Genomic DNA, 17,432 nt, shown 5'->3' with positions numbered 1-17,432 from the left:
CTGCAAGGAACACGCGGGTAGTCCTGGAGACAGGGATAGAAAATATATAGAAATATCCCACAGCCTCACCTGTCCCGAGGTTCACTTAAGGCCCTGCTGAAGTTACCCGTGTTTAACTCCCCTTTGCAAACGAGCAGGAGTCAGTGCTGCCACACAAGCCCTGGTGTTACACTGCACAATGAGGCGCGTTCAGGGCCAGCTGAGGTGGGGTTGGTGCAGACAAACCCCTATGGTGGGTCCCTGCCCCTGCTCCCCCTCCCCACCTGCTCCCCGTCTTCACAGCTTCCCACAGTCGGCTGGGATTGTCTTCTTGAACAGCATCATTTCAGAGGGATTTGGAGGATTCTCAAATTCTGTCAGCTGTACAAATGGACATCACGTAGCACCATGTGAGAGACAGTCACTTACTGTCAGAAATAAAAGTGTACCTGCTCCTGCCCAACTACCTCACTGAGAAAGTGAAGAACATCAGCACTCTGTCGCCCCAGAGGAGCTCTTTAATACAAGGATACAGAAAGGATCCAGCTGTCTGGGTTACATAGCTTGTTTCTCAAGGTATGGGTAAGTCACAGTGAGTCCTCCCAGGTTCACTGCACATCTCTGCAGCGCTGCTCAGAGTCCAGCACTCGGCACACAGGACCTCTGGACGCCCCTATTTCCCTCGGGGTGCCACCGCTTGCTTGCGCAGAATCCTGGTGACGTAGAGGGTGAGCCGTGCCCACATCCACTCCGGCAGGCGCTCGGCCAGCGCCAGCTGTGCAGAGCCACAGCGAGGGACAGCACAGGGAAAGGAAGGGACACGTTAGAGACATGCCACTCAACAGGCTCAAATCACTGCCAAAGCAAGGCAAAAACCGCTTGAACATCAGCACCTAAGCCTTAAATTCAAGCCCTTGGGAGTTAAGCTGTTTAGCCGTTTTGGAAGGAGCACCCACAGCTGAACAATAAAGTTCTGCAAATAAATCCTAAAGCAGTTTGGACAAGTTCCCAACAGCAATACTGTCCACTGGCTTTAATTGCCACGTCTTGCCAGAATTCTTCCCATCTCTTTTATTCCCTTTGGACTAAAGCCCACTTCTTCACTTCCTTCTATCAGCCTCATGCTACAGGAAATCAGCAGGCAGGATACATGAACTGTGCATAAAACAATCTGCCCCCAAAAATGAAAACCCTAACAAATGGAGAACCTGCTTCCAGATAAATTAGAACAAAAGTATGTGGGTTTTTTTCACTGCTATTATTCCATCCTCCCTACCCACCCTTCCCCAATACAGAAATATGCTCCATGCATTAAGACTGAAAAAAGCTGTTTCTGTTCACAGAAGACAGCTGGCCAGTCAGCAACACCCCAAGTGAAATGATACTCTCTGCCCATTAATAAAAAGGTGTCGCTTCCCCATTTTTGCAGCACATTTCAAGTGGGAATTGGATTTGCTCTCCCATCTCAAAAATAAGCATGCCCAAGCATAATTTTCTAAAGCAGAACTAGTTAGAAAACATGGCACAGCGTCTTGAAGTCCTACAATACACATTGCACTTTTTCAGAATGTGACCAGAGTTTTCATTGAGACTCCTAAAAAAATAAACATTTGATTTCTACATGACAAATAGTTGAATGAATATTTCCACATGAAATAGTTGAATGAATGCCATTACCAGGATTTCATGCTTCCAGTAACCAGCGGTCCTTGTGGATAACCCAAGAGTAGAAACAGCATGACTTGCATATTCTTCAGCAGAAGGTAACAAGAAAGATCTCTTTGACAGAAAGCTGCTGAATGCTACCATTTTTGTAGCAACTGTGCTTGGGATTAGACTTTGAACAAAAATTCCTTTTGAGCCATACTCGTGATGTATTGCTCTACTGAAATAGTCCAAGTACATCTAGAAAGACAAAAGCAGAGAGACACCTTTTTTTTTCTTTTTTTTTTTTTTTCCAAACAATGAAATGTCAGGGCAGAGTCTTATTAAAATTACAGAGAAGTTGTAACATACTTAATAAATCAGCTCAATAACAGTATAAAAATATGCACTTTTAAGTATCATCAACGTTTCTGTGTGTTATTTGTTTGCTATAAACCTGCCACAGTAGAGTAACCTGCAGGACAGAGTGACTGATTAACAAAATCTGACAATTTCTGCTTAAAGACAATACAGAAACATTTATTTCATCAAAAACAAACACCTTGTTTAGTTTGGAGGCATTATAGACAGCTATACCTTGTCAGAAGGCCAAAATAAAGTCCTATTCTTTAATTTACAGGGGAATTTTGCATTCAACTGCCTTCCCCAGAGTCCGGGTTAGTTACTTCCTGGGACTCCCTTATGCAGAATTCCTCCTTTGTTTATGGGTATCTGTGTTACCTCCTTTAGCTCATTTTACTGTTCCAGAATAACAAAAGCACAGGACTGGTGAGTGGCACTGCTGGAATCAGACAGGACGAGGCTGCCTCAGTCCCATCAGGGCAGCACCACTGATGTCACGGTGCTGCTGCTGCCCTGCCACACAGCCACTTACCCCTGACAAAGGGCATTTCACAGAGCAGCTTGTGAGCAAACGTGTTTCTGCTCCCCAGTTGCCTCACAAAAGGCTTTCCCAACAGTTTGCTGGGAAATCATCTTGTACAAATGCTCTTACAAGTGATTTAGGAAAACCAAAGCAATCACTTCAAACACTGTGCATTGTTAATGCACCCAGAGGCTGAGAACGCTAGAGCAGCTTGTTCTCCCTTCTGTGTTCTGAGCCAGGCTTAAGACTGGACTGCTGATCTAGGAACTGCATTAATGCTGCCAGCTAAATAAAGGAACTTTGGTACTGTTTGGGTTTGTTCCTTCTCTTTCAGTCAAGCTTTTTAATTATTTTAGTTCAGAGTGCAGTTCTACTCACAAAAGCTATCCCAAGAGCAAGGCTGCAGCAGACAGCTGCCACTGACAGCTGGGAGCAAGGACCACTGGTGTTTAGACACCACATCTAGGCCAGATCCTTCATGCCAGCAGCACATCATGCAGTGTAAATCCACACCAACATGAGCATTCATACTGCCAGCATCACCCACCCGCCCCATCCTATTCACTACTGACTGGATCTTCTCAGGGTGGACAATTACAGGGGAAAAGTTCCTTTCACTTCTCCCCACACATGATACAATGGTGTAAAAGCCTTCCACCCCTTGGTGTTCAGTGAAGCAGTGGCCTGATTTGGCCACAGCCTTGTCATAATGGTGGCTTGAGCCTCTTGCTACCAAATACTGGTGTGTAGGAGACTTGAAGTATGTCTGCACAGTTCAGCTGAATAAGGGAGATTAAATTCTGCCACTCTGCTTTGTGCATCTGAGGAAAACAACATTTCTCCTAGAATTAGTTATGCCACAGTTCACACAAAATCAAACATCACTGACTTTGGTTCACAGCCCAGCACTGGTGAGGATGAAGAGTTTACTGCATAATACATGTATCATTCACCTCCAGTATTTAAACAAATCCCTAAAAAACCTTCAAGTATTTTGACATCCTTGCTGAAAGTGTTTAAAAAAACCCATACCACAACCAACCTATAATGTACTTTCCAGTGCATACCATTAATTACACCCCAACTTACTTTAGAGGCTCCATAGATTGTTATCAGTGGTGTTGGCTGACAACAGAGTATAGAAGAAATGTTCACAATTGCTCCTTTCTTCTTCTTTAGCATACCTGGCAGCACAATATGTGTCATCATGTTAGCAGAAGCAATATTTATATGGATCATGTCCCACAGCACATCCTCAGACAGATTAGCAAAATAGTCCGGGTACTCAGTAAACATTCCCACATTATTCACCAAAATCCCAATTTCTCTGTCTTTCAGAGCCTCTTTAATGGCTGGGTAAGGCTCACGGCCCTTGCTGAAATCAGCTACTATGAAATCTGTTTCCACTTTGTGTGTTTCAGATATGCTCCTGGACACGGCCTCCAGCTTCTCCTTGCTCCGGCTGACCAAGATGAGGTTGACTCCCCGCTTTGCCAGCTCCTCGGCGTACGCCTTCCCGACACCATCCGTGCTCCCTGTCAGTGAAAACAGCAACAGAATAAACGAGGGGGAAAGCAGAGCAACCCCAGCCTTCCCTTTGACACTTCTTTCAATTATAGCTCTGTTCTCTTTTTTGAGATCATGTGGTGCTGAATACATTGATTTCAAAGCCACAGCATTGAAGACAACGTTGTCAGCAGCCACCTTCTGCAATCCCCCTCGTACAAGTTTTAGTTTCTGTGACAACAAGAGAGAGATCAAAGCACAATCTTATGAAAGGCAGAGATGCCAGAGCTACAGGACTCAAACTGTGTTGAAGAACTACAGCACATATGAAAATATCATAGCAAAAAAAGGATCTCATCTGCATCTCTGTCTACACTTGCAGGTGTTCATGGTGTACCTTGTAAATTTTGGGGACAATTGCTGTAATTCTTTCTCAGCAGTCAGTCAAATCACTTAGCTTGTCCATATGCTGAGGAACTGAACCTAGTAAGGCAATGAACAACAGCCACTGCAACCAGAGGTAATACAGGCCCCAGGCTGTGACATAAGCTCACCCAGCAGCACAAGCCACAGGTCTCACAGTACTGGCACAGTATGCTACATAAACATAGGTAAATACGACGCTTCCTCTCTTACCAGTGACCACGGCCCATTGTCCATACTGCTTGACAAGATCAACCTCACAGCCCAGCTTGGGCATAACATGCAACCGAAGCATGCTGTAAGTGTCAAAGGCCAGAGACACACACTTTCTGACTGTGTACCAAGCTCCAACAAGAGCCAGGGCTTCCATGTAGAAACTGCAGGAACGACTGATCTCCCTGTACAAGAGGGAGAAACGATCCACCGCTGCCATGGTGATCACAAGCCTGAAAAAAAAAGAGAGACACAGGCAATTACAACTGGCTCTTGGGCCGTGCAAACTTTTCAAACTGAACGGATAACCTTTGAGATTCACCATGTTACAGTCTGAGCACTGTTTTGATACAGAAAACCCACATGTCGGCCTGCTAAAATCTGGGTATCACCTACCATCATCCCCATTGATTTAAGTACTCTATAGCTCTTGTTCTAGGATTTAGCTATTAACCAGTTATACTGCAATGACACTGATCAATGACAGCAAAAGCAGGAGAAGCTCAACATGTCAAAACTAATTTCGGAAGACGAAGAACTTGCCGCAAGAGAGGCAAAGGATAATCAGCAGGAGAGAGCTGAGAGGCAAAGAAACAACGGGCTCTTTCAAGGCCGAAAAGCTACACGGGGGAGGACAACGCAAGCCCTGAGGGCAGAACTTCATTCCCCACCGCATCTCCCGCTGGCCCCCGAACCAGGGCGCGGTGCAGCGCATCAGCCTCCCGGAACCCCGCGCCTGCCGAGCCCTCACGGCTTTCACTGGGTAGCGCATTTCTAAACCAAGCACAAAGCCCAGCCGCTGCCGCCGCCTCCGAGCAGGGCCCGACCCCTCGGGCCGCCACACGCAGGAGGGACCCCAGCGGCCCGCACAGACCCGGGCTGCGGGGCCCCTCCGGTACAGCCGGGCCCCCAAGGGGCCCGGCTGTACCGGAGGGGCTCCGCAGCCCGGCCGTGTCCCGGTAGTCCCTCCTCACCCTCGCCCCGGTCCCGCTTCCCCCTCAGGCCCGGTCCGGTCCCTCCCGCCGCCGCTCGGGGCCGCCGGGAGCGGCCGCGCCGCCTTGTGGGCCGTTGCGCGGTCGCCATGGCGACGGGCCCGGCTGTGGTGGCGGCGGCGGGGCCGGGCCGCTCTCCCCCATTGCCCTGCCGGGCTGTGCTCCCCACCCTGCCCTGCCGCCCGCTCGCCCACACCGCGAAAGTCAGGCCGTGAGTCCGGCGCTGACGCGGGGGCTGCGGGAATGGAAGCGGCCGCCGCAGAGCGGGACGGCGGCGGAGGGGAGGTCACAGCGCCAGAGGCGCCGCCGGGCGATGGCGCGGCCGGAGCTGCCCCCACAGAGCGTGAGGGCAGAGCTGGCAGCGCAGGTGAGCCCCGGGCTGGCTCGACAGCACCAGCTCGGGACACTCTGGCCAGCACAATGTGCAGACATCGTCTGCTAACTACTCATCTGGGTGCCACAGGAGGCTGTGCTTTCTCCCAGCAAAGTCCCTGGAAATCCTGCCATGACTGAGGCGCGCTCAGTTGCTACCTGCCTGTACCTTTTTTTACCATTACCTCTGTTCCTTTACTCTCCTCTTGCTGGAGAGAGACTTTTTCGTGTGTTGTAGTCTCCCTGCTGGCCTGCGCTCTAAACCACAGAGCTCATGTGGCAGAAGGGACCACAGTGGCTGGGAGCGTCTGGCCCAGCTCCCTGCTCGAGCAGGGCCATCCCGGAGCACAGGGCACAGGATGGCACCCAGACAGTCCTGGAATATCTCCATGAGGGAGACTCCGCACCCTCCTGGGTGATCTGTCCCGATGCCTGGTCACCCCCACAGTAAGGAGGTTCCTCCTCGTGTTCAGGTGGAACATCCTGTGCATCACTTTCTGCCCATTGCCTCTTGTCCTATTGAATAAGCCCTATTATTATTATGTTTCAGTTACAATCCTATTTAAATGAGCTGGTACAATCACCTTGTTCGTACTCTCTTTTTAAGTGTACGGACTGCAAGTGCAACTAGAAGGTCCAGAGCAAGGTTCTGAAGAGAGAAATACTGAAATTGCAGTTAATCAGTGTAAAGACAGCGTGAAGGAGTGCAGCTCTGCAGACACCGTCCAAGGAGTGCCAAAGGGTAAACCTGTAGAAGAGCTGAAAGACAGTGCTTGGGATGACTTAGATACACCACTACCATAGTCTCTCTACATGCAAAGTTAAGAGTCTTGTCAAACACAAATTAGTGTTAATTAATTATAATACATGGTAAATGTCTAAGACCATAAGAACATTGATGCCAGTACTTTATTGCCACTGTATGTTATAATAATCTTAAGACTAGTGAGTAATACTTGACTTCCAGATCTAAAAAAAAAAATAGAATAGCAAATTTCAGCAGTTAAATTTGCTACTACTTATTTTATACTTTACCTTCTAAAAACATTAGGTTTCACTAAAATTATCAGCAAAAATCTTGGTTAAAACCCTCCTCTTCTTGAAATTCACATTCAGGTGCTCTTCAGTATTTCTCTAAAGTAACTGGCAACATGACACATTTTCCCTACCCTTGCTGTTAAATTGCAACTCATTTTCTTACCTACAAAGATGTTAAAACTCAAGAGAAAGCTGTCAACTGCATGTCCAGAGCAGGCCAACAGAATGAACAAAAACCAGGCGTTGATCATGAGTCTGTAACCAGCTCATCCCGTCAAAGGACAGCTGAGAAGAAGGGCTCTGTGAGGTAATACTCTGCTTGTGGATGTGTTTGAGTTAAAGCTTGGAGCACTGAAGTCAGTGGGAGTTTTGCTACTCTGCTTATTGATCTCAACTCGGAGAACAATTTTGCAGATGAGCTTGAGAATAATTGATGAATCAGGATTAGTGAGATTCCCAGCATCTGTACAGATGTTTGGGTTTTTATGGCCACAGTAGCAAACTACATTCTAACCACATGAGGTAGTCTATTTAGTGGATCTGGAGAAAATTGTGCAAACTCTTGTGGTAGCTGTTTGCCAGTAGATCTGACCATTTCTCAGCATCAGTTCAGGCAAGGCATTGTGTTAATTCCTAATGGCATTCCCAGCCAGCCACAGCTGCATATTAAAACTTCCTTGAGTGCTCTTTCAGAGTCAGCATTCCATTAAATGTTGGGCTGAGGTCCTGTACCAAAGCAAGCAGGAACAGAGGAAAGAGCTGTCGAGGAAGGGAGCAGAAGCTAACATAGGATCACGCTGCTCTTGTCCAGGAAGATGGACTCTCTAATTCCCTACTCATTTTCCTACATACTCTGTTTTTTAGCGGGCCTGGTAACTCACTTCACACAGGTAGAAATGAAAAGCCACTCTAAAAAAACCTACTGCTTTTTTAATTTGGAATGTAGTTTTGAAAACTGTAGCTCTTTCTATTGCATGACAGAACTATTCATTGTGTTGCAGTGGAATCTATAAGGAAGCAAAAGATTTCAGAATGTGCACTGAAACACTTTTTGTTTTGTTTCTGCTTCCTGTTATCATTTTAGAATGACAAAAAAGACTCTGCTGGACATCTGTAAACAGCAGAAATTATACTGGACCCCCTACTTAAATGATACACTTTATTTGCATTATAAAGGTAAGATGTGGACATGACTGTTTGGATTTATCATTCCAAGTAGCATTTTAGCAGAGAATCCATTTCTTGGCTCACTGAAGTAAGATATGTAGTCATTCTTTTCAATTAAAAACATAATTTTATATAATACTGGAATTGGGAAACAAAATGTCTCAATATGAAGGTAGAAAAATAAACTGATTATACATCTAATTCACTTTGTGGAGTCATTCAAAGGATCAGTAGGAATCAGGGACATATTTTTGGTGTTTTTTCCTAAAACAATAGCCTCTGAGGAATGTCTTAAAATACTGGTCTGGGTTGCATTCAGAGGAAAGTATATGTACTTAGGACATGCTACCTTCTGCCTTTGGCCTTGGTTTTGCCATGTGTTATTTGGCATCCAGAGGGCTGCATGAGATCCAGAGCAGAACAGGTACTGGGGTGGTTTTGCCCTGGACGGGGCAGGAACAGTGGCATTAATTCAGAGGAAGCACTGTCAGTGGGCTCAGCACCAGTGTCCTCACAGGCTGCAGCAGCTCTGCTTCTGTGGCACTGACTCTTCCAGAGAGCCCCTCTCAGCCATTTCATTTTCCATCCTCCTTTTCCTGCAGGATTTGACCGCCTGGAGAACCTCGAGGAGTACACGGGCCTCAAGTGTTTGTGGCTGCAGTGCAATGGCTTGAGGAAAATCGAGAACCTGCAGGCTCAGACAGAGCTGCGCTGCCTCTACCTGCAACTCAATCTAATTGAGAAAATCGAAAACCTTGAGCCCTTGCAAAAGCTGGACTCCCTCAACATCAGTAACAACTACATTAAGACCATTGAGAATCTCTGTAAGAACTGTGGGTGCACCGTGTGTTAACCTTGGGCAAAGCCCACGTTCCTAAGCTCTGACTAAGCTATTATCAGTGGCACTGGTTTCAAGGGATATTTTTATTCATGGCAGGCATTTGCACAATATCCCATACCAAAGTCCACAGGGCTTCTGCTGAGGAGTCAAACCTGTGTAATTGCAAATTAAATAGATGAGAAAGTAGGAACCACTTTCACGTGGATACCTAGAATAATTAGGTAGTGTTTTCCTCACTTCTTAATACCATCTCAGTCTTATCAGTGTTGCAGACAGGCTGACAATCCAGTTTTCACTACTTGCTTTACAGTTAAGGTGTGCTTTGGCAGTTGCAGACACAATTACTGAATCTCTTATGTCTGCTAAAAGATTATTCTGTCTGCAGCAGACAGTAAAAAACAATGCCCCTACATTACCACTTGCATACACTGGGAAATTTTGAAAGGCAGCTTCTTGCTTTTATGTAACTGATTAGTTTGAAATGTGAATAAAAGACAACCACCATCCCAAAACCAAATAGCTGTTTTTCCCAGGGTGAAGAAAGCAGCTTTGGAGGCCTAGCCAAAAAGTGCATGTAGCAGAACACCAAATTTAGAAAAAAGCTCCAAATTCAATACAATGAGTTTGACCATGCAGTTTTTCGCTTGCTCCAGGAAGCCCTCTGTGAAGTAACAACTCTTACCTTTCCTTTCCCCGCCCTGTTGTTGTCCCACAGCTTGTCTGAAGGTGCTGCAGACTCTGCAGATTGCTCACAATAAGCTGAGGACGGTGGAGGACATCCAGCACTTGCAAGAGTGCCCCAGCATTTCTGTCCTTGATCTTTCCCATAACGGCCTAAGTGACCCAAGTATTGTAACTGTTCTGGAGACCATGCCTAATTTGGTGAGTCAGACACAGCTGAGGGTTCCTACCATGTGTGTGGGTGAGCCCCATGAGGTGCTTTTGGTAGTTCAGGTATTGGTCTAAAAAAAATCATTATTAACCAGTATTTTATTTCTTGTTGATTACCTGTAACACTCAGGAGGTTTTATTCACCTCTTGTTTTTGCAATGACAGGCAAAGTGCATATCCAGAATGGAGGTTTTTTGCTACTCAACTTTAAAAATTGTTCCCCTTGTTTCTGTAGCATGTGCTGAATTTGATGGGAAACGAGGTGATAAGGAAAATTGCTAATTATAGAAAAACACTTATTGTTCGACTAAAACAACTCACATATCTGGATGACAGACCAGTTTTCCCAAAGGACAGGTAAGAAACACAGCCTTCTTCATTACACAGCAATAAAGGTCAAATGCTAATGATCCCTCACACATTTCTTGTCAAAACTGTCATGGAAGGAAAGGAAGACTGACCAGTATAATTTATTGAAGGAGACTTGGAGGACAAGGGTATTGTATTACAGAGTTCTACATCTCACATACCTAGAAAAAAGCAATCTATTTTTTCACAAAATGATTCTTGAGAATGCTCTTATGCCAAGTCTGTAGAGCAGAGGCAAATCCTGATTTCATCATTAACTGAACAGGTGTCTGGAAGAGCCAAGCCCAGCCCAGAGCAGTCTCTGGTGCTGTGATCACCAGCATCTGCCTATCTTGAGGGTTTTTGTTTCAGTTCCACATACAGGATGAGATAAACATTCATCCCTGTTGCATAAGGGATTGTCACTGCTAAATGCTTTTTTTCTATTTTCAAGCTATTTTGAATTTCTCTCTCATTGCAAAGATGGGCTTCTCTAGCTGTATTACCCTGATTTGTGTTTTCATTAGAGCCTGTGCAGAAGCCTGGGCTGTTGGAGGGCTTGAAGCTGAGAAAGCAGAAAGGGAAAAATGGGAAACCAGAGAGAGAAAAAAAATCCAAGATAGCATCGATGCATTAGCAGCCATCAGGCAAAAAGCAGAGGAAAATAAAAGGCAAAAGTGCATGGAAGAAAGAGATATAAGTGCAAGGTGTGGAAATGGAGATGCAACAGATGCCCTGGAAGGTTTGTGCTGACAATTTTGGGAGGTGTCTCTGACCACTTCAATTTGAATGTGCAGAGGAGTCTTTATCTGGGTTTTTTGTGTTGACTAAGAAGTAAAATTTTTTCTGCAAGCAAGTGAATTGCACAAAGGAGAGGATAATCAGCACTTGTTGCTGATCCATCAAAGTCCTCAAGCCTATATTTAAATACGTAGTCACCTGGGAGTCTTTTCAAAGTTAACTCTGAGGACCAGCCAGTTGTTCACTACAGTGTTTTCTCTAGATGATTTTTTTTTTTGCTGGGGAACTTTATTTGCTGGGGAGTTGAGATGGGAAAACCCACAACATTGTGCAGTCTTGGGAGGACTACTCAGCCACAAATAGCTGCTCACACAAAGCAGGAGCTTTTGCTGCATATTTTAGGCCAGGGTAGTAATGTTTGGATATTTAGAATGAGCAGTGGTAGACTGACTTAGCAATTTTAATTAACTTGTTTCTTCTGTAGGAGCACCTGAAAATTCAGAAGATGGTGATGGAAATTCTAAAACATCAAAGCCTTCAAATGTATCAGAAGAGGAAGAAGCTCAAGAGAAGACTGAGAAATTTAAAAATGAAGGTTTTGATGGTAGTGATGAAGTGATAACACTTCTACCAAATAGGGAAGATAACAGAGATTTCACATCTGGAAATATTCCTGCTGGAGTTCAAGAGGATCTGCAGGAACCTGACTTTTACAAATGTGCAGATCTCAACCAGGAGACAGATGGTAAGTGAGGAACCAAACCAAACTGAGGATGCAGAGGTGATGAGCCAAACTCTTGTCTTAGTGCAGCCTCTGCTGATGCACAGATAAGAACATTCCATTGGATTTCCACAGGGCAAATCAAGCAATACTGGATAAAATATTCTTTAAATACAACAAACAAAAAAATTCTGAGGGCTTAACCTGCAACTTCTGCAACTTAAAGGTGGAACTGCACTTCTCCCCCATGCCAGGTTTAGTGGCAGGACAGGCTGCCCTCAGTGCCACTGTGCAGTCTGTCTGCCAGCAGAAGCTGGCCATCCCTCCAGAGATGGTCCTGTGCCTTCACACCTGGGAGAATGCTTTTACAGATTGTGGAATACATTATTGCCAAATGAAAGTATTAATCTATACAATATAAGATATAAGAGAGACCAAGAATGTGATGGAAGGACAAAGTGCTGGGTTCAGCTGTGAATTCTCAGTGGTGCTCAGGTCCCCAGCAGTTTGGTTCTGCAGTGCTTGCCCTTGCAATATGGACATTTTTGCTGAGTGAGTTCTCTCCAGCTGATTGTTTGTTCTTTAGATCTCCCAAGAAAGAAGGCCGTGCCTCCTGCAGGGGATGAACCTGCTGAAAGCGAGCAGTCCCAGGTGGAGACACTGGAGGAACTTTACCTTGATGTATGTACTGGATGGGGATGTTGGGAAGTTCTCGTGTGGGTATTGTCTTCTCCAAGGTCATTCCTGTAACATCCTGGCCAATAAAACTGTATGGCCAGGTTCTTAGGGAGCTCTGCTATTAGAAAAGGAAAAGGAACCCAAAAGGTAAAGTTGCAGAGGTGTTTATTCTGTCCAGTGCAGCATATATAAAGAATTTACCACTGCTTCCAAAGTTCATTTTACCCTTAAAATTTTTGTCCTATAAGTGCTTTTGTCCTATAAATCACCTGAAGTTGACCTCCTATCTCTTTGATTTCTCTGGAGAAGTTAATGAGGGCTCTCATTTAAAAACAAATCACATCAAAAAGAATCTAGTAGATATGTTTGTCCTCTTAAGCAACACTCAAATGAAATATGCAGTTGAAAATGTGAACTATAGCCGAAAAAGCATAAGGAAGAAATGTTACCTATCAGTATCAGTATTATAAATTAATTCTCAGTATGGAACTTGGAGGTCAATTTCCAAGAAAAGCAAGATTATTCAGGTATATAATAAGTAGTTGACATTTGTAGTATGGTGCTGTATTACCTAAGACTGCTGTCTGGTGATGCAACATTTAAACATGTTTGCCACACTTAACCCTTGGGAGGACATGGATAGCACTGAAAAATGCAACCTCCCTGCAGAGGGAACTGCTCAGTGTGTCCTGACAAGGACCCTGCTGCTGCACTGACAGTGCCCCACTGTGACATAACCAGCAACAACAAACTTCTGACCTCAGGATTTCCCAGAGCACTTCATGTGCTCTTTGATACCTTACCCTGGCATGGTTAACTCACTACTGGCAGAAAAGTCTCTTATCTTCGCCATTTCCCAGGAAAAAAATGCCACGTTACCGAAGGGCTCAACCCAGTGCTTCGGTAGAGGGTTTGCTGCTGCCTCCTCCTGTTTGGCTGTCTTTAATAACAGGTTTAAAAAACACAGTGGAGAGAACTGGCAACAATTCAAAGTATAAACAACGCTATTTTCAAAAGCAGCTCTTGCAGGGTCTGCAGTAAAGGCTTTACATCTGTAGTGATACTGCAGGAACCCACCATGTGAGGAACTCATCAGTTCAGGGTTTGGTTTTGCCCTGGTGCTCTGTGGCACCACAGGGAGCTCCTTTGCGTGAGCTGTAACACAAAGAACTCTCCAGCATGCACCCAGGGGAGGTTTTTAGGCTCCTAAACAGTGGGCTATTTTAATTCCACAGAAGAAAAGGCAGGCCCAGATTACACACTAATGCACATTTCTGTTCCTTTGCTGCTTTGTTCTCCAGCAATGTTCAGTAACAGCAAGAGCCTCTCCCAGCACCAACCTCCTGTACTTACATTACTGCAGATATTCCAAGGAGTCTGAGAGCTGACATAGCAGGGAATGGCTGGGAAGGTGCTGATGGTGAGGAGCTCTGGAGCTGTCCTTGTTCCTCTCCTGACCGTAGATGGTCTCAGGAGTAATAGAGGGGAGGAGAGTGGAGAGGATTTGTAATGTGGTGGTTATGACATCCCTTTGTCAAGCAGAAGCAAGCTCATGTTGCTGCACATGCCTTGGCAGTGTTTGAACCACATTCCAGGTACCCAAGTCAGGATAACTTGCAGTAAGTGAGTTTGGTTTGATCTGCAAATGCACCCTGCTGACTGAAACAAGACTAACAGCTATTTCATCTCCTATTGACACCAAATTCCACCCACTAACATTAGTCTCAGATCTTAGGTTGTACTTTTTTAATGCTGTTTTTATAAAACTGTGACTGCAGGACATGCTGCACCAGCCACACCTGGGAGAGGAGCACAGTGTGGTGCTGCTGGCTGTGGCCTCACACCCTGACAAGCACTGCCTTGGAGGAGATCCCAGTGAGCCACAGGGGTCGTGTTTCATGGGTTACTGATCACTGATTCAGGATCTGTCATTGTTTCAGGAACTGCCTGATTTAGAAGATGTAGATGTAACCGAATTTCCCCCAGAAGAGGAGATCTTTGTTCAGAAGGTAACATTTCTATTAACTCCAGGAATGAAACTTCCCTGAACACATGCACAAATGTTCTGCAAAGTGAGGATAATCTAAGCTGTGAAATGCTGGTTTGGGAGGTGCAATCAGTTATGCATTTATAAACTAAAATGGATGGTTTCAGCAGATCATATCCACTTGTAAATCTTTTTTTGTTTTTTTATATTATTTTATAGCAAAAATAGGAGAATGAAAACCTAAGATCAAGTAATGCACCAGTTACGTAGGTTTAATTTCTTAGTAATAACATTATAACATGTAATTTATAATGAAGATTACTCTTAAAATGCACTTTACCAGTACTAATATGCTGCAAAGGACTGAATAGAGAGAACAAAGCACCTGGTGCTGAATAAAATCTGACATTTCAGCTGAAAACACAGAGAGATTGAACCTCCTCTGCTCCACTGCAGGCCAGTCCTCGTCCACATTAGCACTTTGCTTGGCTCAAACCAATCTTTTAGGCAAAAGCCCAGAAACAGAAACAGAAGGGGCCAAAAGAAGGCAACAAAGACTAAAAGCCCAGTTTTGGCTCTCATGCCAATCAAAGAATCACCCTGGCCATGCTGGAGGCAGAGGCTGGTACATGTTCCTACAGGTCTCTCCAAGATAACTTTTCCAAGAGTCAGCATAAGGCAGGGAATTTATTTTCTCTTTGGGTCACAGAGTCGTAACAGGGTTGCAAAATGTCTTGGCCAACAAAGCCTCCAATTACCAGAAGGCCAGGGAAGGGAACACGGGATTAGTGAAGGAGTGTGTGTTAGCAGCTGTCTTGCTCCGAGGTGCTCAGCTCTCAGCTGAAGACAGATGATGTCAGTCAGGTTTGCAGCCCACACTCTGCTGAGCTGCTGAACCAGATCTTTTTGTGAACTGTTACCAGTTTATGGTCAGTTGGTCACTGCAGGCTGGGAAACAGGTAACCCATGGGCCATCCCTAAAGCAGCAGGGCTGTGGGTGCAGCACATCTTCCCTGCACTGCAGGAGAACAGCACATCACAGCTGACAACTGTGACATGGATCCAAGCCATAGTTACCCATCCTTCAGCTTTTATATCAGAGAACAGTATGTTTTCAATTACCTTTTCTACCTTTACAGCAGGACTATCACCCAAAGATTGAAATCATTTCTGAAGTGACAAATGACAGCGATTCTGCATTAGAGGAAAACAATAAAAGCATGTTTGAGAAATCACTAGAAGAAGTTCCAACAGCAATTTTTTCAAATGTGTGTAAGAGCCATAAAGAGAATGAAGAGGAGGAGCACTTAAGACCCCTTCTTGAAAGCTTCTTTACAGAGCCTGCTAATTCAGAAAGGCACCTGGAGATCAAAGATAAAAAAGGAACCCCCTTGAAACCCCTGATACAAGAGGTGGTCACTGGGCCCAAGGACCATCTGCTGTTGTCACCAGTCTGCCATCAACCAGATGACCCAAGCCCATGGGAAGAGGATGGTAAGATTACAGTGACTTCTCTAATCACAGAGAAAAAGGTGGGTGGCACATGCACACTAAAAGTAAGGATCTGTTCAGCTCTCGTTGAAGATTGCTAAGTTACAATCACCTCTTCCTTTTATTTATGTGGGAATCCTAATCAATTAGGAATTACAATGGTATTTTTTTCTACAGAGGATTTCTTGCTGAGTTTCATTTAAATGGTTTTAAATGTTTCTTTTCTCAGTATTAAGGACCAGCAGTGAGCTTTATTTGTCTGGTACCTTTGTGCTCTGACAGGGAATGGCAGTGATGGCGAAGCACAGGGCCTGGCTGAGGGTGAAGGATGTCCCCACGAAGCACCAGCTGCCAAGGACACTGAGGGTGGATTGGATTAATCCCTTTGGAAAAAAAGATGGACCACATCTGGAGCCCAGCACGTGGCTGACTGCAGGGAGCACCCCAAAGTGTGGAGCCCAGCAGTGGGACCATCAGAACTGACACCACCCAGAGATACAAAACCCCCCCCGGCTCCTGGGGCAGGAGGCTGCTCACTGCTGTGCAAACCACTGCTCTGAGGGTAAATCCCAGGCTCCTGTTCTTGTGCCTTTGCATCCTTCTAGGAATTACTTAGTTAAATGTTAATGTCTCAGGTTTCAGTACAGATGTAGTTTCAAAGCAAAATGTTACGACTATCTGTGATTTGAACTAAATAAAGATTCTGCTTGTAACCACACCCTGTGAGAGGTGGCCTCATCGTCAAGGGCTGACAATGTTTTTGTGACACAACAACCACCACAACATCAGCAATGGCCTAAGCTCTGAGTGACCTCCCTTCATTGAGCCCCACCCAAGTTTAGGCGAGTGTCTTTTTTCATTTTTCTATAAATCCTTAATAATTCGTGATAAATAGAATTGTAGATGTGCACATTTGAAGAAATAAAATATTACTATGGGCTTGTTGAAAAGATGTGTTTCCAGTCAGCTGGGCTTAGGTGCCATCTGGTGGCAAGCGAAGTAGATCTCACAGTGACACAAAATAATTGTAAAAACCCTCAGGGAAGACAACACAGTTGCTTTAAATTTCAGCCATTTTCCACTTTCCATGGATTAAAACATGCTGGTAAAATCCTTGGCCTCCAGGACAGGGCGGGAGGGTGAACCAAGGGCCTGTGGAGAACAGGCTTGGCTGAAAGCACCAGCAGAGGAATCTGAAATTTATCACTGAAAGCAAGAAAAAAGCATACATTAAAAAAAAAGGCAGCAAGTGGTTCCAAGATCCACAGATTCCTTTACTCTGATCCTGGTTTTATCAGATACACCCACCCTGACCAGCATTTCTGGAGAATTGAGCAGCTTTCTGAGCTGTGTTTGCCACATTTTACACATGAGGTGTCTCCAGCTCCTGCGTGTTCCCAGTGACCACAACCCAGCAGCAGGGCCTGTGTGAGCTCCCGGTGAATCTGAATGCTCACAGGAGATCTGCGTTTGGGAAGGAGAAAAGGAGTAAGGGCTGAAAGGAGTGAGAGAAA

The 17,432-nt window shown here is 45.1% G+C and overlaps 2 protein-coding genes across 4 annotated transcripts; one reads left to right on the top strand and one right to left on the bottom strand.

The window, feature by feature from the left end:
- Positions 1–468: 468 nt before the first annotated feature.
- HSDL1 (hydroxysteroid dehydrogenase like 1) lies at positions 469–5,727 on the bottom strand. Of its 3 annotated transcripts, none has more exons than XM_050311517.1 (5): positions 5,626–5,727; positions 4,652–4,884; positions 3,599–4,044; positions 1,657–1,884; positions 469–754 (listed from the first exon to the last, which is right to left on the bottom strand). In XM_050311517.1, exons 2-5 carry the CDS (start codon positions 4,869–4,871, stop codon positions 653–655), a joined length of 996 nt encoding a protein of 331 aa, XP_050167474.1. In that variant the 5' UTR covers positions 4,872–4,884; positions 5,626–5,727; the 3' UTR covers positions 469–652. The 3 variants fall into 3 exon arrangements, with proteins under 3 accessions (XP_050167474.1, XP_050167473.1, XP_050167475.1); XM_050311516.1 differs by lacking the exon at positions 5,626–5,727 and adding an exon at positions 5,323–5,393; XM_050311518.1 differs by lacking the exon at positions 5,626–5,727 and adding an exon at positions 5,048–5,289.
- A 5-nt stretch (positions 5,728–5,732) lies between these two features.
- DNAAF1 (dynein axonemal assembly factor 1) lies at positions 5,733–16,701 on the top strand. Its single transcript, XM_050311515.1, is given in 14 exon segments — positions 5,733–5,825; positions 5,827–6,010; positions 6,623–6,757; positions 7,225–7,360; positions 8,138–8,229; positions 8,823–9,044; positions 9,777–9,943; positions 10,188–10,309; positions 10,828–11,042; positions 11,526–11,786; positions 12,349–12,443; positions 14,381–14,449; positions 15,567–15,921; positions 16,201–16,701. Coding segments are annotated over 14 exon segments (2,244 nt in total). The 3' UTR covers positions 16,299–16,701.
- Positions 16,702–17,432: the final 731 nt, after the last annotated feature.

The sequence above is a fragment of the Myiozetetes cayanensis genome, unplaced genomic scaffold (assembly GCF_022539395.1).
Source record: "Myiozetetes cayanensis isolate MyiCay16 unplaced genomic scaffold, myiCay2020 scf16, whole genome shotgun sequence".
Classification (NCBI taxonomy): Eukaryota; Metazoa; Chordata; class Aves; order Passeriformes; family Tyrannidae; genus Myiozetetes; species Myiozetetes cayanensis.
Note: the sequence above shows the minus strand (reverse complement) of the source record. Positions and strands in the feature narration are given on the sequence as shown.